This window comes from Phyllostomus hastatus, unplaced genomic scaffold (assembly GCF_019186645.2).
Source record: "Phyllostomus hastatus isolate PE091 unplaced genomic scaffold, TTU_PhHast_1.1 phas_contig_1, whole genome shotgun sequence".
Classification (NCBI taxonomy): Eukaryota; Metazoa; Chordata; class Mammalia; order Chiroptera; family Phyllostomidae; genus Phyllostomus; species Phyllostomus hastatus.
In genome coordinates this window covers 46,156,556-46,182,491 of record NW_025333498.1, presented here as the reverse complement: position 1 = coordinate 46,182,491, position 25,936 = coordinate 46,156,556, and the positions used below count along the sequence as shown (strand labels likewise).

Here is a 25,936-nt window from a genome sequence, read left to right as displayed (position 1 = left end):
TTTACTGCAATGTAGGAGGAAGGATTTAAAGACTATCTCAGGGAATCTAGTTTCTAACAATGGGGGTCAAAATTACCCTTTTCTTTTATTTTCTTTGCAACATTTTATTTATTTATTTTAGAGGGTGGGGAAGGGAGGGAGAGAGGGAGAGAGGAAGAGAGAGATCAATGTATGGTTGCCTCTCACATATCCCCTGCTAAAGAACTAGCCCACAGCCCAGGCATGTGCCCTGACTGGGAATCCAACCAGCAACTCTTTGCTTTTCAGTCCAGCACTCAATCCACTGAGCCACACCAGCCAGGCCAGGGCCAGAATTACAGAATTATGATTTTCTTCTAACATTGTCAATGCATTTATTATACACACACACACACACACACACACACACACACACACACATAATACAACATATAATATACTATAATCATATGTTGTATTGTATTATATGTAACATTATATATAATTTTATTAATTATATAATATTATATATTATAATTATATAATATCAATTGCATAGTATAATTAATCATACATAATATAATTATATGATGTGATTATATTAATCATGCAATACATATTATAATATAATGCATTATATCATATAATTGCATATAATATAATTATATTAGATATAATGTTATATGTAATAATGTATAGTGTGATTGTTACATATTATATATTAATGTATTAGTTATATTATAATTATAATATATAATAATTTTTATATATACACAAATGCAAATATATACACACACACGTTTTAAAAATATTTTATTTATTTATTTTTAGAGAGGGGAAGGGAGGGAGAAAAGGAGGAAAAGAAACATCTATGTGTGGTTGCCCCTTGAGTGCTCCCTACTGGAGACCTGACCTACAACCCAGACATGTGCTCTGACTGAGATTCAAACTGGGGATGCTTTGGTTAGCTGTCTGGCATTCAATGCACTGAGCCACACCAGCCAGGGCCAATGCATTTATTTTTTTGATCTCTAAATGGTCCAATATATATAGAGCAAGAATGCAGATTATATTTTTAAATATACATTTTGCCCTAAGATGGATTTTTTAACTCACTTTTCAGTACAGTTATATAAAAATGTGTAATTTTTAATAAAATATATTAATGAACTTTGTTTTGGTCTCTTTTATGGGTTTCAGTGAACACACATGGAGCCTTGCTTTTTATGTCAGCCAAAGGCAGGTTATTAAAACTCTTCCATTAAGGGGTTATGTTCTTCAAGGATTTTGATTACTTTTTCTATTATAATCAGGTTAACCTCTGACTGCAGAAAAGCCTATATAGCTTCCCTAAATCTTTTCCCAGGCCTTAGGTTGTTACATAGTTATTTTGAAGTGTGAAATTTTCTTTTGTTTTCCTTTTCTCTCTCTAAACTATAAATTTGTGCTCATGAGTATTAGTATCCCACCCATTCTTTCTTTTTACTGGACCAGAGAAAGAGAAATGTTGGGAAGTGCATACTAAAATCTATTAATATTTGAGTTAGAAGATAAGGCAGATGAGGAATGATTAGGGTATGGACTTTTGTGACTATGACAAGAGAATATTACTTAGATTATATGTGCATTGCTTCTTGTTTCCTGGCTTGAGAATAATAAGGATGTGTTCTTTTTCTTCAAAACACACTGTCAACTTGGCTACTAATTACAGGTATAAAATAGAGTGGTTCAAAGTCAAGTCATCCAAACATACTAAAATAGGTTTCCATAAATCAGGTTTTTAGAGGTCATTTAAAATAATTTCTTAAAAGTTATATACTATGTGTTTCCTTTTAAGCAAAGTGCATTTGCTATGTAAAGATGTATTAGTGACTACTTCAAAGATTACTCAAGAAAAACAATGGAAAACTTACTGGCTTGGATTAGATATTGGATCTAATCCTATTGGATTAGATATATCATTTCTATTCTCAGTGCCTATACTTAAGAATACCAGGAAAATTATTACACTATATTTTTTTGCTTTGCTTATGTGGATAAGGGTCCTGAAACAAAACATTTTATATAATATTAGATTTATTCATTTTTTACATATTGTGTTTTATATTAATAGATTTTTAGTATCCCAACAAATATGTGTCTTACTGAGGTTTGCAATGTTGAGTTTCAAGTAGGATTAAATATTTCTATGTTGTCTCATTGGGCTAATTCTACAGATCTTCTGTTAAATTATTCTAACATTAGATTATGTCAACGAAGCCCCTAGGTAATTTTAATAAAATTATGCCTACTTGAAAAAATATGTATGTATTTGTTTTAGTCTAGAGAAGAAGGAAGATGTTGGCATTAGTTTATTTGTTAGTAAGGAAAGGACATAGAAATATGAGAAAGATTAATAAAATTTTTACATGTCCTGTGCTGTTCCACTGGTTGCAGAAAATACCTTTAACTTTCAAGAGAAATTTAATGAGAGGTATTTTTCAATTATTTTCTCTTCTCTCTTTCCTCTTTACTTCCCTTGTTTCTCCCTCCCTCCCTTCCTTCTTTTTGTTATTCCCCCTCCCTCCCTACCTCTTTTCCTTTCACTCTCTCCACTTTTTCTTTCCTACATCACTCTTTTCCTCATTAATCCTCTACCTATTCTGCTTCTTCAGTATTTCTTGTTTTCTTGCTTTAAAGAGAAATATCGCAGATTTTTATGCTCATTAAATTCTAATTCACCCTATAGTAAGAATATGTTAAATTTTCTAATATACTTCAATGTGATGTTCTTATGCAACTGTATTCTATTCTGGTCTTGTAGGTTTAATTCTACCAAAGTTTTCTCAGACTGTTTTCTCTTGTTAAGAAAACGTTGGCAATTAGAAAGGACAATAAGAAAGAGCTCTTAAAGCCTATCTCACAAAATCATCTTGTTAAAAATTTGTGTCATCTCATTAACTCTGAAGCTTGAAAAACTGTTATAAATTATTACTGCAGAGAATATTTACTGGCTTATCATTGAGGAGCAGTATGCCCTGAAAATATATGAATTCATTGTCTGTTCTAATCTTAGAGAAAATGAGCCTGCTTAGTTTACTAAGAAAATTGAAGTGATTTCAGATGAGAAAGATGTTTCATTGCATAAATCTACAAGTACTGTCTGCCTATATGATATAATCACATCGACTAAATTAGCACTTTCTAATCACTTGATTTATATAAAGATGACATAACCTTTACTTTTTCAGTTGTTGTTCCCATCAGATCTTAGTTTGGAGGTGAGATTAGCAGAGCTGCACTGGAGGACTCTAATTTTGTAGCAAATGCTGCTCTCATAAATAGGAAATTTACACTTCCTCAGTGGAATTATTTATCTAGCAGAGAATCAGAAATTCATTGTTACAATGTGAATTTTTCTACCCATCGCTAATTATGCTTCTTATATAGCCATGTAGCAATGAGAAATCCCATAATGCACAGGAACAATTTTAGGAGGAGAATAAAGCTTAAGACATTGTTCCTAATCCTTTCCTTGGTTATGTTTTAATCAGATCACTCTATTTAGACAAAAGCCATGTTATATCAAAACATAATCTTTATCTGCTCTGGCTGGTATGGCTAAGTGGATTAAGGGCCAACCTGTGAACCAAAGGGTGGCCAGCTGGATTCCCAATTAGGGCACATGACTGGGTTGTAGACCAGGTCTCCAGTAGGGGGCACTCAAGAAGCAACCACAAATTCATGTTTCTCTCTCTCTCTTTTTCTGTCCCTTCCCCTGTTTCTAAACATAATAAACAAAATCTGTTTTTTTTTAAAAGATACTCTTTACCTTATAAAATAAAGTCTGATTTTTCAAAATATATCAGATTTTCTTAATGTCACTATATCTGTCTAGTTTGAGGAGGATGTGAGAAAAATAGATTTTGCAATCTAACCAGAATTCTGTGCTGTGAGAAATGCTGCTCTGAAATTGCCTAGGCTTTAATCCAAGGATCATAATGGTTTCTATGAGGAAAACCAGAATTTTAAATCTAACCACTTTGCATCTTTGGCCTGTGGGTCTCACTTGTAATTACACTAACCTAATTTTTTGTATGTGATGAGGGAGCACTACCAAGCCCATTAGCTCTGCTCTGCCCACTGTGTGTATGCTGTGTCCTCCTCCAGGCACATTCTCCAGTTCTCTACCTTTTCTTTCACTTCACCCTCTTGATTCTATGCTGGTCAATCCTTTCCTTTATTTCTAGTAAAATATTTCCATCACTTAGGAAATTATATAAAATAATATCAATAGCTCCAGTTTGCCATCATAGAGCTCTATCAAATTGGCATATATTTTTCTATATTTGCTACAGATTTTTACTTCATTTAAGAAAAAAAGATATAGTTACATTTGAAGTCGCCTATATAAATCTTTCCCAATCATATCCACTTTCTTTCTCTCTTTCTAGGAGTAATGGTTATCCTTGATTTGTCTTTTTTTCATTTCCAAGCATACTTTGAATCCTATTTTTATCCATTTAGAAATCATTAAGCACATATAGAATTGTTTTGCATTTTTATACTTCATAGAAATGATATTACATTGTTTATATTCAGAAATTCACTTTTTGTTTAAAATTGTTTTTGCAAGACATTCTTTTTGATACTTGAATTCCAGTTTATTAATTTTAATTATAAATAACATCCCATTATATGAATATAACACAATATATCTAGCCATTGCCCCATTAATGAATGAAACAGAGTTGTTTTCCTGTTTTCAGTACTACCAGCATTAGGGCAATGTATTTCTTTTTCACGTCTCCTGTGACTATAAACCTGAAACTGGAACTACAGACTTGAAGGCAAGAACATCTGTAAATGTACTTGGTTTGGCCAAACTGCTTTCCAATGTAGGAAGTCACCAAAAGTATATTACAGTTTCTTTTTTTCCCACAATCTTGCCAATGCTTGGTTTTATCAAATAACTTATTTTTTTCTTAATTAAATGGCTTGAATTGTTATTTAGGTATTATTCCTATGCTTTTTTAAAAGGTTTAGCTTGGACATCACCTCTTTCAGGAAGCCTAAAGATAGCCGAAGACTAAGTTAGTTGTTCTTCTTATGTGCTCCCATGTGGTTCAGGTGAGCACTCTGAATGCTGCAGGAGAATAACCGGCTTGCTTGTACACATCATTTTCTCTGTCCTCACTCTAAGCTCCTTAAGGAAAAGTATTGTGTATTTTTTCTCATCTCCTGTGCCATGATAAACCTTTATTAAATTAGTAAGTTCATCAGGGAGAATTTCCAAAGGAATAAAATCATAAGTTAGCTTCCTGTAGGAAAGGATTTTCTCTTAGATATATAGTAGTCATAATTCTAAAGCTACAGGACAGTGGATTTAATTACAAAATAATGCTCCTATGGGAAATCTTTTTTCTAAGATACATGTCCATGTATATAGCTATATGGAGAAATGTATAAAAATGACTCAACCAGATAAATTATCTAATAACTTTGCTATATTTTCCAATATAATGAGCTATGTGACCTATTTACTTATTTTAGTAATACAAAATAGAAATACATTGTAACATGACAACATACTTAGTTTTCAAGCTAAAGGCATATTTCTTTTTCCCTTTGTTCTTTTTACTTAATTTTTTGAGGTGTACAGTGATCAAAATACCTGGCATAAACATACTGACAAGAAGACTTAGTACTGAGTGGCAGTACTTAGAGTTCCACCATCACTTAAAGTGGAACTTGAAGTGTCAGCAAGTTGTGCTGTTTCCAGTGGACAACGGGCCTAAAAAGTCTCCAAAATCTAACTAATTAAGATTGATTGCTTTATTTGCTATCATGCATAGCATTTTCACGTCTACTACTAAAAGTAGCTAGTCAGTCCAAAATACTCCTTTAAAAATCATGTACTAACAAGTAGATTTTTAAAATCTAATAGAAATAAAGAAGATATGGAATTATAGAGTTAGCAATGCCTTTTGTTTTAAGGTGAAAACAGATCTATCTGTTTAGGATATAATAAAGCATAATGTATGATTTGAATCTTAACCTTAAAAAAATAATAACTGCTCCAGCCTAGAAAGAGGTTTCATTATAAATTACAATCATGTTGTAAGGCAACCTGACTAAAGTTAAATTGATGATACCTAAAATTCTAGCTGATCTTCAGTATAATACAGTTTCATAAAGGAGAAACTACTTTGGAGAAAGATCTCATGGATTGTTTTTGCCCTCAACTCTTACCGAGGATGTCAGTCAGGGCAAGTCCCTTCTCTCATGCCTTCATCCTGAGATGCACGGACTTGAAGGCAGGGGCCTGAGGCCACATGGTCTCTGGAGGTCCTTGTCCTATCAGACTGCACTTTGTAAAATGACCTTATCAGACATGCAAAATATCTTGAAAATAATCAGCTATTCCATAATATTAGACTAAGCTTTTAATCAAGGAACAACAGAATAACTAGCTCACGGATCCTCAGCAAATATGTCACTATAGGAAAAAACTGAAAATAAGATGGAGATTAGAATTATGGAATGGCACTTGTTTTGTTCTTGTTATTCTTCTTTAAAAGGCTCTTTGGAAGCAATTTTTATTAATTCATACTATTATAGAATTGAAATAAATATGTGAGTAAATTAAAGTACAGAGAGGTACAAGTCTTTCTAAGAAAAAAAAAGTGGAAAAACTGAGTTCAAACCAGGTTTTTTGACCTTGGAATGTTTTCTTTATAAGCTACCTCAAGAGTTTTCACTAATATGTTATAATATTCATTTAGTAATGCTTATTTTGGCAAAGAGAGAGAGAGAGTGAGGTGGGTGATATGTTTTGATGTTGCTGTGTGTAATTTTTGAAAAAAAGGTTTTTACTGATCATACTAATATGAGGCATCAAATAAACTACTTCCTTTTCATCATTTAAAGAAAAGCACTAGGCTGCTGCTGGTCAGTATCATTTTTCAATATTTATCTGACTAATAACGACCTTTCTGTTACACTGTTACAACCTGTACCACAAACTGCATATTCCTGTTCAGCAGGAATCTGGCTAAGGATTCCAAAGCTTACTACAATGGGACACATAATGTGGAAATATAAATAGGTTTAGTAGGTGGGATTTCTTGGGGAAAAAAACCCTCCTACCCCACATAAACAATATGCTAGGAACAGAGAACTATTCACAAATTCTGCATAAAATGCATAAATTATTTTTCCAAGGTAAAAAGTAAAAAACAAGAACAACAAGACAGCAACAAAACAAATAGAGTTTTTCTTGTGAGTGGCCTATATCATCACATGCTAACCAACCTCAATCTCTACTGCCAAGTCAGACTTTGCAGGGACAAGTCTTGTCTAAGCAGTGTATCGCCAGTCAGTCCATATGGACAGAGAAAGTGCCAAATTACTTTGGAAATCAAAGGCATGCCCAAAGATTAAGTTAAAGATCATTATAGTCTAGCTTTTGTGGCATCAAACATTGAATTCATTTAATGCTGCAATAATCAGGTATGAAGCACTAGTGAGCATTGACTTGCATTTTTATGGAGATTAGCTTTGGAAGAGATTTATGTATGTCTCCAAACAAATCTTTACCTGCACAAGTTTGATTGGATTCGTCTTCATTGCTCCCACAATCATTAGCTCCATCACAGAGCCATCTCTTGGGGATGCAGCGATTATTCTTGCATTGAAATTGATCATCAGGACAGCTATGATTGACTGGGGCAAGAGGGAGAGAAGAAGAAAGCTAAATTATATAAATTTGAACAAAGTTATGTTTAGTTAGTTATGGAAAAGTTACATAATTATTAGAGTATAATACATCTCAGCTTTTTCATGCAGTGTCTTATTTATCAAAACTATTAATATTCCAGTCTCTGTTAAAATGTAATAATTTTATAGAAGACAAGTAATTAAATCTCATATGAAAGTAAATATACTTATTTTTCATGCCTCCAATACACCCAATTGTACCACTAACTTTTGTTTTCATTCCTTAACATAACAGATTACTCAATTTCAAATTTTTTTACAAAGAAAATTCTTAAAAGTAAGCTCAAATTTTAATGTGAAATGTAACAAATATGTGTAATATTATCTAGTAATATATATCAAAACCTTTTTTAAACCACACATTTACTCAAATGATTTTTGAAATATTAAATAAGCCTAGTTTTTAATGCTTTGCCTGATGTTTCTTAGAGCTGGAAGTAAAATCTGTCCTCAAAATAGAGCATCACTTGTGAGCTAGAATTGGTTAAGTATGAGGTCCTGCATGATTCCAGTAACAAAACTGATCACTATGAATTTTCTTTCCTAGTACAAACAAACATGCAAACAGCAAATATACTGAAGACAAGACCAGTTCTCATGTGGGAAGCTGTGCACAGCTAAGGATTAAACCTCCCAATATCTAAGCACAACAGGAGGCCATTTTAAACTTAACCTTATGTGATTATTCTCCCTGATTCTGAAGGCTAAATTCCTGACTGAATTGGCATGCTCTTCAGTATTTGTTTCAAAACCTCAATATTCTTTTTGAAGTAATTTTTCTAAAGCCCAGTAGTTGCACTTCTGTATAACAAAAATAAATTTTGTTATTAGTTCTAAATAGAACTTTAAAGAGAGTTGTCTTATCATACTGATACATAGGAAATGTAGGCCTTTCCAGTCAGTTTCTACAAGACACTATTTATTTACAGTAGATTTGGTGATAAACAGATTTTTTAGAAAAATCTAAGAAATTACTTTTTTTAGAAAATTTCTATTCATATACATTTTAAAGAGGTAGAAAACTTTATGTTTTCTGGCATTTGAGCATATTAATATTTTCTACTCACTTCAGGACTCTAGCAAGAATAACCGCTTACTAGAATAGATGTTATCAAATATAAGGAAGGGTCAAGATCTTAAAGTATCAATATTATGTATCAACATTTCATTAAAGCTTGATCAAAGGCCTTTGCAATTTTCATCAGCGATAGAAATAGAAGTTCAAAAAGAAGGAGCAAATATAACCTGTAGTCTTGTGATTTAGAGTTAAGAAGTTACAGAATAGAAAATAGAATGAAAGCAGAATTCAAGGTCAAAGCTATGAGTACTTAAAATATACAGTGATCCTCTGATATAATTATATAGCTTTGGAACATTAACCATGGAACCCCAGAAATATAATGCTGCTCAGAATTGCTAACATGTTTAGAGATGACATCATTCTGTTGGAAGGTGGCCAGAGATGTTCAAGTTTTTGTTGCCCCAATTATTTAGACACTTATTCATTAATGTTCTAGGCGCTGTGCTAAATTCAAAAGATGCTACAACATAATATGCCCCTTCATAAAGAAATTCATCGATTAGATGCACCATATAGGTAAGCATATAATTGCAATGTGCTGTGGAAACTACCATAGTAAAGGAATACACAGATGTTTACTCCAGTTGAGCTATATTGAGAAGACTGTTTTGGTGTTACAAAGACTTCTCTGTGGAAGTAAAGGAAAACTATGGTGAATTCCATAGCTAGAAAGAGAGGAGAGAAAATACTGTTTTTTTGAGACCTACTTGTAGTTCAACTTAATAAGGACACAGAGGGTAAAATGTAAAGAGATATAACATAAAGTGCTTTATGTGTAAGTAAATGAATTTTAGAATTTAACTTATTGCTTATATAGTTATTGAAATTTCAAGATTAGATTTCTGTATATAAATATCATTCTGGAATCAGTATGGAAAGTGGGCTTTATTTAAAGCAGACATTCTGGTAGGAATAATAGCAGGACCCTTGCTGAGTTAATTTAAGATATGAACCTAATTTAGCCAGTAAAGATTGAGAGAAGATAAAGATGAAAAAATAACTATTGAGGAGGTAAATGAGACAGTTTATTGATATAGTTGAATATAGACTATGAGTAAATTAGAAGACTCCAGGAAAAAACAATGATGGAAGCTCAGGAGATGAGATAGAACATGATGAAATAAGAAAAAAATATACTGACAAAAATTTTTAACACTACCATTAATGACACAAGTATAATATCCATTTATATTCATAAAGGAAACAATTTTCTTTGTGCAGTTGGTGAACAGAACAATCTCACAGAAGCATAAAAGTGAAGGACTGAAGCATGGGTATTGTGATGAAATGTTTGTGTCCTGCACTGGCACTGACTTCTTAGGGAGCGGCTATGTGGGGAGCATTCAGTAAAATCATGAATAAACATGGTGAGTCAGAAGAAAGGAGGCAATTAATTTAATCAGTAAATAATACATCATTTGTGTAAAAGAAAAAGTAGAAAAAATATACCTCTTACTCTTAGATAAAGATGCTCTTTGGCTAATTTTATCAATTAGTATTTAACATTTTATTTGTAGCTTCACACTTTACAGTATAGATATTAATGGCTTTGAAAAATAAGGACTGCATAATGGTGCAGTCAGAGTCCATGGCTGGAAATTAAAAGATAAGCATTGCTATATTTATGTGTTGATGACAATTAATATATATTTATACACAATTGAAAAATATTTTTAAAGTCCATATTCTTGTGTTTTTGTACCAAAGCACAGATATTTTCATAGATGGATGCCCAGCCAACTTTATTCATTCTTAACAATGAATCTTTAAAGTATTGTTTTTATATTCTTGATTTTTTTAAAAAAGGAAAATAGAGAATTGCCAATTAACTCACAATTAGTTCAGCCACTTTAACTTGAAACATCTTTAATTGAAAAAAAAACATAAGTCAAATCAAGAGAGGAAAGATACATATGTCTGGCACATACCCCTCTCTCATCATATAAAATATTTTATATGTCTCAAAACCACTAAGTAGTCATTTAATCAGATATACTCTGAAAACATTACTTAATGTGCTTCTGAAATTGTTTTCCTTCCATGTATAGGGAACATTTCATTATCCCTACAAAAACATGACATTATTTCTATTGTGGCAAAAGGTAAATAACTAAAAAGAAGCCAAAAGGAAGAATAATCAAACCTTTAATTTCAATCTGAGTGCTACATACGTGTTTCCTACCATGTACTGAGCCAGTCAGGTTAGTTAATGACATGTTCCAAACCCACTTCTTTTCTCCTTGGATCTCTTTCAAGGCTTAGTTGCCAAGGAGCAATGGAGTGGATCATGACCCTCTGTATGAGGAATTCTGTCTTGAGAGAAGTTTAAACTGATTTTCCACATCTTTAAATTCATAAATCCTAGAGACATTCTGACAATGGTGTGGTGGTGTTGACAGCACAAATAGGAAAGGAAAGGAAACGACTTCTGGAGCAACCAAAATGATAATATTAAAGATGGGGAAGCATGAGAAAACCAGTGCTTTAAAACTATACAAAGAGGCAATCTAAGGCTTGATCTCTATACAAAAGAATGACTGAGAAAAATAAAAAATTACAATTTGCACCAAAAACATTTTTGGATTTTGATGAACTATTTTCACAGTTTACACACTCAGAGAGTCAGGGAGATTTAACATTACTTGAAAGAGAACATACAGCAATTTTCTGAATCTTCATCACTTCCATCTAGACAATCATCATCGCCATCACATTTCCACCGAGCCTGGATACAGTGTCTGTTCTTGCAACGAAATTCTCCCACTTTACATATGTGATGTAATACTCCTTCCGGATTAACTAAGGTTAAAAAAAATCCAAGGCATATGAACAATAGTAGCTATATTAGGTTCATTAAAATGTAAATGTTTTTATAACAACTAAACACTGATTCATTTCATTATATAGAAAATATGAAAACATGTCAGCATTGTAGTGATACTAATCTGTGGAAAGGAGACAACTGTAAGTTTTTCTGACAATAATTATTCTACTAAGAATTTTAAAGGCTTGTTTTAAACAACACTCACCAAAATAGCAATAATAATAATAATATACCACATGATATTTATAATTCATAAATTATATTTATATTCATAATCTCAGCTGATTAACATGATAACCTATAAAGCAGACCCAGCAAAGAATTTTACTCCCTCCATCTTATAGATAAGGACACAACATGTTACTAAGAGTGCACAGGCAGGCTGAGAGGACAGCGTGGATAACTGTTTACTTTGTTGGTCTGTAAGTGGGAGAGCCACTCAGGTCTGATTCAATAGTCAAAGAAGTACTAAGTAAATCAAAAAAATCTCATTAAATATCTGAATTCTTCACAGTGTTTTCCTCCATATATTCCATGTCCTTTAATCAAATGTTAGGGATTCAGTTAACTGGGATTTATTCACAAATTGAAAGTGTTACTATTCTTCCTTTCTCTTTGAATAGATTCAGTAGAGTCTAGAAAGAAAAAGGAACCTGTGGCAATGGCTAAAGTAAAAGTTTTATGTTTCACAGACTGAAAAGGCATTGGAATATTAAAAGTTGGTTTATTGATAGGAAGAACAAAAGCTGATCTTTAGTTCCCAGTTCTAATAGCTTGAAACTTTATTCTGGATAACTGGTTTAGATGGATGAACTGTCATAAAACTTGTATATATATGTAATAACAGATAACAAGAAAAAAATGTGGCATTTCCAGAATACTTTGTGTTAGAACCTTGTTAATCTTTGTACTGCCCTTGCTGAAATAAATAAATAAATAAATAAATAAATAAATAAATAAATAAATAAATAAATAACAGATGGAGTGTGACTCTAGAACCATAACCGCAGAGAATCTGCTTCAGAGACTTATGCAGCAAGGCATAACCATGCAGGTTTGTGAGGCCAGAGAAAAAGTTGCCTTGTTAATTCAGACTCCTATTTAAGGCTTTAAAGGTAAAAAATATTTAGTATAGTAAATGAAATATAGAATTAAAACAAAGGAAGCCCCATGTTTCTTCTGACCCCTACCTCTCAGACAGCAGACACTGTATGTAGGAACTGACAGCAATTTTTCCTCCACATTTAATCTTTATTTCAATAACAAAATGCTATAGCAGCAATTTCTCAAGCCCTGGCTGGCGTAGCTCAGTGGATTGAGCGCGGGCTGGGAACCAAAGTGTCCCAGGTTCGATTCCCAGCCAGGGTACATTCCTGGGTTGCAGGCCATAACCCCCAGCAACCGCACATTGATGTTTCTCTCTCTCTCTCTCTCTCTCTCTCTCTCTCTCCCCCTCCCTCCCTTCCCTCCCCAAAAATAAATAAAAAAAATCTTTAAAAAAAAATGCTATAGCAGCAATTTCTCTAATGATGTGAGGTCACTGTGAGGTCACTGGAAAGTAACAGATTTTGTCATGTGGTATGTGTTATATTTCAAAAAGGAGATGACAACAATATTATCAAAGAGGGAAGATCACTGGATCCTCTATTCAAACCTGAGGTACATTTTCATAGCAGCAACTGGGAGTGAGAACGGGAAACCAAAACAAGATGAAAGTGTACTCTGGGATAGTTCTGACCACCTCAGGATCGAGCATTTTTCTCAAAATCTGTAGAATTTACTGTTAATAGCATGCATATATTTCCTTATTCTGAGTTTCAAGTCCGGTAAATTAGACACTAAAATCTTGAGGGTGATATTGTTTCATTTTTTTTTAATCCATTTAAGCTCACTTTAGACTGGGCACTTAATGGATCATACTTTGATTAATTTCTTCTCTATAATTATTAAGCCTAATATAGAGAGAGACTGTTGTCTCTCAGAGTTTGTATTAATTCTAGTTAGACAAGAAACCTGATTTGGGATGTGATCAGTTTCTTCTCCCATTTAATTTCAGCTTTTTAAAAGAAGTATATATTATTCATTATGTTATTATAGTTGTCCCAATTTTTCCTCCTTTGCCCTCTTCCACCAGGTACCTCTTCCCCACAGTAATCCCCCCTTAGTTCATGTCCCTGGTTCAATCATATAAGTCCATTGGCTTCTCCATTTCCTATACTATTCTTAACATTCCCCTGTCTATTTTGTACCTACCATTTATGCTTTTTAAATTCTGCACCTTTTCCCCCATTCTCTCCTTTGCCCCTCCCAGCTGGTAACTCTCCAAATGATCTCCATATCTATGATTCTGTTCCTGTTCTGGGTGTTTGCTCAGTATGCTTTTTTTTTTAAATTTCTATATGTTTTTAAGATTCATTTGTTAATGATTGTGAATTTGTTGCCTTTTTAATGTTCATAGTTTTGATCATCTATTTTAAAATCAGTCCCTTTAACATTTCATGTAATAATGACTTGGTGATGATGAACTCCTTTACATTCACCTTGTCTGGGAAGCACTGTATCTGCCCTTCCATTCTAAATGATAGCTTTGGAGGATAGAGTAATCTAGGTCGTATGCCCTTGCTTCTCATCATTTTGAATACTTCTTGCCAGTCCCTTCTTGCCTGCAAAATTTCTTTTGAGAAATCAGATGATGACCTCATGGAAACTCATTGTAGATAAGTCTCTGCCTTTCTCTTCCTGCTTTTAAGATTCTCTCTTCCTCTTTAACCCTTGGCATTTTAATTATGACATGTCTTGGTGTGGTCCTCTTTGGGTCCAACTTGTTTGGGACTCTGTGCTTCCTGGACTTTTATGTCTATTTCATTCACTAAATTAGGGAAGTTTTCTTTCATTATTTTTTCAAATAAATTTTCAATTTCTTGCTCTTCTTCTCCTTCTGGTATCTGTATGATTCATATGTTAGCACATTTGCAGATGCCCCATAGTCTTCTACTATCCTATTTTTTAAAGATTCTTTTTTCTTTTTTCTGTTCTTGTTGAATATTTATTTCTTCCTTATATTCCAAATTGCTGAATTGAATCCTGGCCTTTTTTCACTTCACTGTTGGTTCCCTGTAGACTTTTCTTTATTTCACTTAGTTTAACCTTCATTTCTTCCTATATGTTGTTGCCATGCTCAATTAGTTCTTTGAGCATCCCGATCCACCAGTGTTTTGAACTCAGCATCCAAGGTTGGCATCTCTGTTTTATTTAGTTCTTTTCCTGGGAGTTTGTTCTGTTCTTTAATTTGGGCTATATTTCTTTGCCCTCTCAATTTGGCAGGCTCCCTGTGTTTGTTTCTGTGTATTAAGTAGAACTTCTTTGACTCCCTGTCTTAGTAGTGTGGACTGTTTTTAAAAACACACCTGTGCATTGTGTGGGGCAGACCCTTAGGTAATTGCCTGGGTGGGACAACCTACTTCACTGCTTTGTGACTCTGTGTGTGGGGAGGGCCCAGAGAGGAGACTGTGCCACTGCCTGACTTCTGGAGGTTTGCCCAGCACTCTCTCTGTTTCCAGTCACTTCACCCACTCCCTCTGTGCTACTGGTACCCTTATAGCTATTACCCTGGTGTTGAGTCCCAGAGTGTGTGGATTTGCATACATTTTAAGACCTTTTGGGCCCTTCAAGTGGGTTTTCCTGAAAATCCATCAGTTTCATCTTCTGGTCCAACCCCCACTGGTTTTTATAGTGAGAAGTTATAGGGATTTATCTTTCCAGGGCTGGAACCCCAGGTTGTATGGTCTAGCTTGGGTCTGGGGTTGCTTGCTCCCAAGGTGTCCCTCCTAATTTTTATCTACTACACATGAATTTGGGGTCACCCATACCCATTCCACCTCTCTGTGCTATACTGCACCTCTGTACCCATCTCTTGGTCTCTGCCCCTCTTATCTATCAGGATGAATGTGGCTTCTTGAAATCCTTGGTTGTCAGACTTCTGTACAGTTAGATTTTCTGACAGTGCTGGGTGTTACTTGTTTGGAGATTTACTTGTAATTCTTGTGGTTGCACAAGGAGACAAAGCGTGTCTGTCTGTGCCTCCATCTTGACTGGAAGTCTGCCATTTAAGTTCAGCTTAAACATTTTGTCTACTCCCTCTATAGTTTGTTTAAAAAAAAGTCAATTCTATTATTTTATATATTAAGGATTGAAAAATCCAAGAGACCATTGGTTCCCTTCTGATAACAATCCCACCAATTTAAAAAGTTTGGTATATTTATGGTTACTTGAACAATAATCCAATCCACATCAAAGATACCCATATAAAGAATGAAATTATAATTGCTTCTGAATAATTATATCTTTATTAAAGAAGAGTAAAATGTCTTGGAGACAACAGACTACCTGAGAAAAATAATATTTTAAAACTAAATATTATTTAACATAGTCAATCTAAACATAAGGTCTTTAAATTTACATAGAGTTCAAATGTTTTTCAAGTGATTTTTAGATGATTATGAAATGAGAGCAAATAGGCAGATTTTCTAAGCCTGTTTTAAATATGGTTTCAAATACATGTACATAGTTTTTATTTTTCAATATTTTCTAATACAAAGGTAGAAATTTTCAAAAACAGATAAGGACAATGTCTAAAGTTTCATTTTCATTTTTCATAAAAATTATTAATAATGGCTTGAAAATTAGTAGAGCTAACATCTTGAGAAAATTTCATCCTTTTATGTTTGCTGTTTTTAATATTGATCTATATCAATGTCATTAATATAGCTCAATATCACTGTAACAATAACAGCAGGTTAAACATTGCTTATATGTGTAACAACAAATACAATGAAACATATCTTTGACATTCTTTAAGTTTTTATGAAATTCCACTGAGTTCCAATTTGTTGGATGAGAGACATTTCTCCATAGTGAACTTCTCGGTATGTGCGGTGTAAGCTTTTATTCTGATATTTTTCCAAGAATGTTTATATAGCTAATATCTAAGGCTGTTAACTATATAAGCCAAAATGCTTAGAAGATGGAGATAGTCCCTTTTTCTAGAGCAGAGAGCAGGTTTTTTTCTAACCCAGGAATGTAAAGATAACGTTTCCCCTACAGACAAAGATTGGACAGATTTTTCTAGCAGACTCTTAAGCTCTTTAGTTGTGGTATTGTACAAACCCATTGTGTGTTCAACACCCACCTAAGCCTGCCTGTGCTTTGTCCTCTTATGATGTGAGGGTGAGATAAGACTAGGAAAACCAAGTGAACATTACTTTTGCTGCCAGCTGTGCCATAAGTAATAAAATCCTTTGTATCTGGTCCAGAAATTGCATGTGGCCCATTAAAATTTATGAAACTTGCTCTCTGGCTAACATGTTAGCTTGCAACTAGGATAATATCTCAGACCATTCATAATTCTTGACATAATAGTAAATAGTTTCTATTTTGAGATACTAGGTTCTGATGTCCAAAGTCTGCTGGAACATAAGGCATTATTAGTTTATTCTAACCCTAATCCAAATCTTCCAGATGTTATCAGTAGTTATATCAGAAAACCATTATTAGTGCTATCAGGTTTGTTTAGGTTTGTAATTCATAATCTAAGGATGGTTGTCTTGGAGCTAACAATTAATATTTATTTAATTGTTGAAAACATTTAATGTGATAGGAGATAATATGGGTAAAGTGGAAGCTTAGACATCCTGTGTGCAGATGATGTGTTATGGAGTTGCACACTTGAAACCTGTGTGGTTTTATTAACCAACATTACCTCAATAAAGTCAATAAAAAAAACAATAAAAATAAAAAATAAAATGAAGTACAAAAAAAGCATTCACATACAAATATAGAACTATTTATATTATGAATATAAGAAAAGCATGATAAAAGTAATTTTGTTTTTCATTTACAACTGAATGCAAGTTTCTTGGACATTAAGAAAAAACTTATTTTTCCTAGCATTGACCTAACTGTGCGGAACTAGGTAACAATATCATCTGTATTAGCATCTCAGGCAATCTATCAGCTTTTGTGAGAATCAATGAGATTATGAAGCAAGTATATCTGGCCAAAAGCACCTATAAAATAAAATTAGAATTCTTACACCTTGTACAAACTTCTATGAATAAATTATTTTATGAATAATTTTTACATATCTAATGTTTCCCCTTGAAGTTCTTCAATGTAGGAAGGACAATGTGACATACAGTAGAGAACAATGCTTAGAACAGAACCAGGTATAGAGTCAATCGTCTAATATATTTGTTGCCTGACTTAACAGAATTAAGAGAGATTGGTAATTCTACAATTAGCTATTATTATAGTGAAAGATTCTATCTCTGGAGACTGTATAAATACTTCAGGAAAAGTACCACTTCAACTGGTTCATCACTTATGCTCTATTCCCATCACTCAAGAATGCGGATAAAATTACTTTATTTTAAGGGATAAAAGATCAATATGTAGATAAAAAGAGAGAGTGGTAAAGTTCCTACCATGACCAACAAACTGAACATATAGGAAAAACTCCACATATGCCACTTTGTTCTAGTTCTTAATATGACTGAACTCATAAAGCACTCAGGTGTTTGGGCACAGCTATCAATTGTTTCCAGTATATGAACAAATGTTAGAATTGCAAACTTTGCTTCAGAGTTGTGCTTTGCACTGTGATTTTGAAATTAATACAAAACCTGTAATTCTACTGCCAGGGTAATTTCTAGTAAAAATATCCTTGATTCAATGTTATCTCACTGTAAGAAAACTGATGAAGTAATAAATAATTCTGTAATCAAAATAAAAAAATAGAATTACATGAATCATAACATGCCTGTCAAGTAGCTGCATGTTCTCACATATCCTATGAGACCTGCTATTAGAATATAAAAATCAGTCCTTCTTATTACTCTTCAGTACATTACAAAGGGAAATATTGATTCTAGAGTTAGTTTGCTTTGGTAAAAATTGGTAGAGTGATTGCTGGAGTTAATGTCCAGATCCTGTTGAAGTAAAGGAAGAAACCAGCTAATAAACTTCTATTTTATTTTAGATATGAATCATCTCAGATTCACAGTTCAGCTCAGCAATAGGACTTAATACATACATCCCTGATCTTGGTTTAAGAGGTGTGGTACCCATGAACAAGTGCTCATGTGTCTCACTTTCAACCCCAGTGTGGTAATGTGCCCTAAACTTTTCTTGTCTCCTCTCTCAATTGATATTTTGCTGTTGAGTATTATTGAAATTCTGATAACTTAGTCTAAAGCATTAGTCCCAATACATAAAATAAAATAAAGTTCTCCTCTTGTTCCTGTAAGTCTAACAACAGGACATATTTGTTTATATAATACATTGTTTTTGAGTTTGGGAAGTACAGAGATTCCAACTATCCCTTCTTTTTAACAGGAAGAGAGAAGAACCTGAAAAAAACAGCAACTTAAAGTTGTGGTTTGTTGGATGCCTTTACATAAGCTTCCTAATACAGGGCAGTAGTATGAAAACTGTTGCTATGGTTTTGATTTTTTTCCTTTAGATCATAGCAGGATGATCTTTCCTCAGGTAGAGTGGTCTTCAGAGCAGCCAGCCTCAGTGGCACATATATTTTGTGAATTCCTATTCTGAGAAAGCCATAAATATTCATCTAGATGGCGCTTCTAAACTTTTTACTGCCTTAAACTTTTTACTATGCATTAGATTGCATATATTCTGGAACATAAGACCTGTCGCAGCTGAACAGACAAATGGCTCAGCCATGGTGGAGTGCTGTTTTTGACAGAGGAATATATCTGGTGTTCCAGAAGGTAAGGAAGGTCTCAAAGTACAACTGACACATAATCGTGCAATGTTATTCTTGGATGACCAATATTTTTGCAATGATTAAGTTGCTCTCTTGGCAGTGAGAAAGTGGAAATTTCTCATTTCTTTCAGGACACTAAAGAGGCATTTAAAGAATTACTGTCTTATTAGTCCTGACAAAAGTATCCTCCTATTTTAAAAAAGAATAACAATAATTTTAGGAGCTTAATTTACTTTCTTGAGATTATCCATGTGTTTATTTATTAACTTTGTATGTTGTGATTTTCCCCACAAAGGTGTCAAGATAAATTACAAAGCTAACCTCATAATTGATCAACCAGCTTTACACATGCTTCTCCAGGGCAGGAGGTTCCAAGTTATGATGTTACACGTGGCCTCACTTCCAATTATGAGGAAATTTGATCATAACACACGAACTTCACAGGGACAAAGAATGCACCCTACTCACATTCTTGATTCTTCCCAGGCATGGCTTTAGAATTCATCCTTAATCAACCATGTAGCATGCCCATATTTTTCTGCTGGGTGAATGCCTATTCTGGCATTCACATATGCTGCAAGTTTATTGAGAAATAACCGGTGGTGTCTAATTCTGGCCTGACTATTTGCCAGTGGGTTTGTGTTCATTTGATGTCAGTTAAATGAGGATGACCACAACTAAGATGATCATATCTCAAAGGTTGCAATAATTATTTTTATTTTGTTCTTTAGCTCAGATTACTGAGTTAATCCAGTTGGGGACAGTTCACAAAACTATAAAGTAACCTGAACTAAATGAGAACCCAGAAGAATCAGCATTAATGAGATGTTAATGATACACTGATATTTGTTTTGCATTATATTCTGCAATTAGGAACTTTATTTGTAGTCCTTTGCACTTCAACTCCTCATCTGCAAACTAAGACTAACACATACCAGGACTTTAAAAACCCTTATGATTAAATGAATAGGAACTGGAATAATTTACATAAAACACTTTGAGTTATTATAAAAATTACTTACTATATTGTTGCTGTGGATTTTTCTTAATACATTTGAAAGAAACCTAGAGAAGATGCATGCCATATTAAAGATATAGAATTTTTAACAGCCAAATACAACTACTTCTTAAATTATAACTCATCTGTTTTTGTTAGTTTAACATTGTTTAGTGTAGCAAGTATAGATGAAATTATTTTCTTTATCATCCCCTCTGATATCATTGGGTTATTTCTATATAAATAACAGTGATTTATATATTTTTACATAAAACATCAATATAGGTATAGATATACCAACTCATAGGGAATTCATATGTTTTTAATGGGGCATAAGAAAGTAAGAAATGTAATATGAAGGCCAATGATCCAGATAATTATGATTCACAAAATTAAGAATAAAGAAATAATTAGAAAATTTCAAGTGTAAAAAGCCATCTAGATATTAGTACCTGATATATATGTATATATACATATATATATAAGTACCTGGTGTGTGTGTGTGTGTGTGTGTGTGTGTACTCCCCCTCCAACTTCTCACTATGAAAACAAAGATGAAGTGTAAAAACTCACAAGGCCCTGAAAATTCAGCATCTTGATCATTCTACTGACATTATTTTAAGGGAATTTTGCAAAATCATAGGACTAGATTTAAATATTCAATCAGAAGCCTCTGTAAGCGATGCCAATAGAAATTTAGCATGCTTGTCTATCTTCCGGTGGGAGAGAGACCCTTTGCTGCTGCAATGCTGACCGTCAGGCGTGGGCCTACTAAAAGAGGAGACACATCCAGTGCTACCTTCCACCCCTGAGAGGAAGTCTGGGGGGAAGCAAAGGCAGGGTGAGACCTGACAGAGGTCCACAAACACTACTCTGTGTCTGTGCATGTGCAGTCCATCAGCTCCTAATGGCAGAATCATTCAGCTGGGATAGCAAACAACCTCATTTATACCAGAAAAGTAACTATGTATGAATTTATAGTAGAAATTAAAAAAAAATAAACTAAGAAATGTACACATAAGCCATAATTTTATCTGAATAATTAAGATAAAATGTAGCTGAGCAGGCAACTGGACAGACTTTATGTTGTTCAAAGCAATGCTTAGTCCCTGTCTATTGTCAAATCGTGGATCTTGATACATCTCTTCTGAAAATAAATAAACAAAAACAAAATAGTAATTGTAAACAATACCACAGAACAAAGGAAAGAAAAACAATCTGGTGACTCAAAGGAAGTGTACCTCAGAATTTTTGTCTGCAAGAATTGTCTTATGGGCATTTTTTAAAAAATCCTACTAATAATGGGAAAAATTGCACAGTGGTAAAATTCATATTTATGCTCTGAAGTGTATTATCCAAGAACATAATTTTAAAATATTTCTAGAATTTAGAAGAAAAATTTTGTTTAGACAAGAACTGATATCTGAAAGAATAACTATTCACATGTAAAGGCAAAAATGGCATATTTGGAATGCATAGAACTTCAGAGTGTACACTCTTTATACTCTTTGAGAAGCCACTTCAAGATATACTTCATTTGTCATGCACAATAGTGAAAATTAACACATAATGAATGGGGAACTAAAAGTTTGAGTACTAAGCAACACAACTAGTAAAGCACTGATCCAGGTGAAAAAGAAAATATTGTAAAATTGATCAATAAACTAACTATGAATGTCAAAACATAAAGAAACTTGATGTTTGATAATTAAAAATAATGTTCCTTATCAAAAATTCCAAATTATAATAAGAATGGAAATTGAAGAAGATGAATAGAAGTGTATAAAGGAAATTAAAGTCTTCATCTCTTTAAAGTCTTCTGTTACTAGTAATAGTAACAGAATTTAAAACTGATAGTGTTGTTTCAAATGCTTTAAGAGGATGTAACAAATTGATCATGGAGTATATGGTAAAATACAGAGAGAATCATAAACATAATCAAACATACAAATAGCATATAATAATGAATCAGAAATAAAACTAAATATCAAGTAGGAAAAAAGATAAATGGCCTAAATATAAGCCATTAAAAATCAAGTTTACAGTAGGGAAAGGAAGAAAAAGTGGGAACAATTGTAATAGCATAAATAATAAAAATGTGATAAGGTGCTTATGCTCATATTGAGTAAAAATAAAACAAATTACTTTAATACAATACAAAATTTAAAGTACAAATAATTAAGAGTTCAGTGTCCATAATGAAATAACTTGTGGTCTAAATTCCAAATATTCCATTTACTAACTAGGTAAACTTTGAAAATTTATTAACCCTGAATCCAATCTCTAAATCATAAAACAAAATAGTAATTGCATCTTCCTCATATGATTAATTTCAGAACTAATGAGAATCATAAAATGTGTTAGAAAATTCCACATGCAGTGAAAGAATTAAATAAATGAACCTGTCATTCTTTTTAGTAGTAGAAAAAATAATTTTTCATAGATATGTAATTATAAGGAATTGAATCAAAATGTTTTAGTAGTTTATCACTGAATAATGGTATTATGGGTAGATTTTTCACATTACTTTAAAAATATTCTCAAATGTTACTACATTTTAGGTCATATTTTTAGAAATCTTTTATCCATGTTTTTTTCAGAAGAAAAGAGAATTTACAGATAAGCTGAAGTCTTCTTTATTGCACCTATTTCTCCTTTTGCTTACTCAGAGATAATTAGTATAACTGATGGAAAAAATACATGATATTTATTTAATAACTTGCTATGGTTAATGTTATGTGTCAGCTTGACTAGGCAATAGAATACCCAGATGGTTGGTCAAACACTGTTCTGTGAGAGAGTTTTAGATGAGGTTAACATTTGAATCAGTAGACTAAGTTAAAGTACATTGTCCTTCCTAGTAATTCTTCCAGTCTGACTTGAACTGGGACATATTTTCCCCTTGCCTTCACTCAAACTGAAACATTGATTCTGTCTGGCTCTCAGGTCTACCTGAATTCACACCAGAGCTACACCACTGATTCTCCTGGGATTCCAGCTTGCTGATGGCAGATAGTGGGACTTACAAGTCCACATATCTTGCTGGCTCTATTTCTTTGGGGAATCATGAGTAACACACAATTCAAGATTAAATCATTGCAGAAACACTTATACAGTACTCAACACACTCAGAGCATCTGTGGCTCCTGCTGTTCTTAGGGGACATGATATGTGTAGAAAGGACACATTCCAAAAGGGTCACTTTTGATTAACAAAATGAGTAAACTGAGGAAGGTCAGCAAAAGTTAACAGTTGCTTTAATACAGTTCAATCAATCCAGTTAACTCAATATTTTGATAAAGCCTAGACATTTCATAAGAGTCTCTTTTTTTTTTACCTCCTTCCTTGCCCTTCACCAGCAAATCTAGATAATTTAGTTTGCAAAGCTATTTAAAGAAATTTGAGGCCTAGGTTATATGTCAACCTACGATCTGTGTAACTGACAACTAACTACACATTTTTAGTTAAACTACTGATGTTGAGGTTCCCTAAGTATTTCATAAAATATTGTCTCCTATGATACTTAATTATTTCTATTCTTTAACTAAACTATATGCAGCAGTGGCAGGATACTCTGCAAAACTTCATGATTATCATTCTTCATCGGTACATTACAAATTAATAATCTGTAGTCTAAAAGGAATTATACCTAAGTACTTACCTGCATTTCCTTTCCAAGTTTGATTTTAACCCCTTTGATTTCATCTACTTCTGGTCTTCAGAAAGACACATAAAAACAATGAGTGTAACAAGAAGAGACACTTACATGTGCAAGCTGTTCCGTTTTCATCTAAAAGTTGATTATCAGCACAAGCACATACCCGGCCTCCTGGAACAGCCAAGCACAGTGTGCTGCAGCCCCCATTGTTTACTCGACACAGGTTGTCACCTGCAGGGAGGGTGCATGACATGTGTCAGAGAACTCCGAATCCACCCAAGGTTAGCCCATGACTTCTAGGAGATGTGTGTAGGCATAAGCCGGTACACACATATACTACATATTCATTAATATGTAATTAATTAATTGATTAATTAGTTAATTGAAGTAGTCAGGACTTCTGCTGAAATTCAGAAATGTTTAAAAATATATGATGTGATGGTAGCTCAGAGGGATTTGCATGTTGGTTGTAGGAGACAGAGTTCTATGTGCAGTTGGTTTGCAGGGAGGGGAAAAATACAGAAAAGAGATGGCCTTTGTCAAGGAGAGTTTTCCAGGTTAGGAAGTCTGAGTTTTTTGGAAAGTAGACCACCAGCATTTAGAGTGTGGCTTTGGATCTCAAGTGAACAGAAAGCAAACAAACTTGTGGAAAGGAGGGGGTTGTGGTTCACTCCTGAGGAAGGAGTGCATTGCATGCCAGTGCACTGAGGACTCCTAGGAACACTGGCTATCTGTGAAGCCTTGAAAATAAATGAGTGGCCTTGCTGGTGCCAGGAGACTGCACAACACTCGGGGGAAACTGTTGTCCCAGTGGCCTAAACAGCAGAGACACTGATGTGTGTGCAGACATCACCAAGCAGGCACTGGGGGAAATCCATATGACCATACTCGTGTCCCTACAGGACACGCCCTTGGAGATTCACATACAACTGAGGTAAAATTTTGAAGACGCTGGAGATTCTGTTTTTAAAGATGTAGGTAAGAGTAAATAAAATTTAGGTAATTATCATGTTGATGTCATTATTCCTATAAGTTGGACAAGCAAGAAGAAACTTATATATTTTCTTAATTTACATATGTGTAGAATAGGTACAAAGAGCTCCCAACAATAACAACCCAATGGGCATTCTAAATGCCAGAGTCATTTTACACCATTGCATTTTTAATGTATTAATAAATAGCATTTTGATAATATCAGAAGATATTACTCAAACATGAAAAATAAAGAGCTTTTACTCACATACATACAATAAAATAATATAATCATTAAAACTGTATTGGCAGTTAAAGAGTGAGTGGTAGCAATGTGATTACAGTGACATGCTAGGTTATTACACTGTGAGCCTCAGGAGTTAGATGTGCTTCACAGAGATTGTTAAGAAATGAGTTAAAAAGGTCTGAAGTGTTGCTATGTGTAACAAATATTGCCATGTTTAACTTGTCCCTATAGATTATCAACCATCATGTGTTCAAAGATCAGAGGAAATAACTTAAGATACATAACTATTTCTTTTCATTATAAATAAATGGAGTCTATATGTATTATATATACAAATAATGTGATATACTTTCATCTCTCATAGAGGGAGAGAAAGAAAAAGTACAAGGTTATAAGAGAATACATTATTCCATTCCAAGAATAGTGATATATACTACTTAAGCATTTTGTTTTTTTATTCAGTTGAAACTACTTTATCCTTAGAAAAAAACAGTTAATGTGATAGCATATAACTAAAGTTTATATGCCACTAATTATGTTTCTAATTATTTATTAATATCTGATGTTGCAAAGATGTAACAAGAAACACTAATGAGAGAAAATTATAACATAACACATCTGTATTTAAACATATAACTGCATTTTGCTTCATAGTCTA

At 33.4% G+C, this 25,936-nt stretch overlaps 1 protein-coding gene across 1 annotated transcript in view; it reads right to left on the bottom strand.

Annotated features, from left to right (window-relative positions):
* The window catches only part of LRP1B (LDL receptor related protein 1B), a 1,811,620-nt gene that overhangs the window by 715,118 nt on the left and 1,070,566 nt on the right, over positions 1–25,936 (bottom strand). Inside the window, exons 15-17 of the mRNA XM_045853515.1 lie at positions 24,168–24,290; positions 11,456–11,596; positions 7,537–7,662 (exon numbers count right to left, since the gene is read on the bottom strand). Coding sequence (XP_045709471.1) covers positions 7,537–7,662; positions 11,456–11,596; positions 24,168–24,290 — 390 coding nt within the window. The remainder of the gene's footprint in view (positions 1–7,536; positions 7,663–11,455; positions 11,597–24,167; positions 24,291–25,936) is intronic.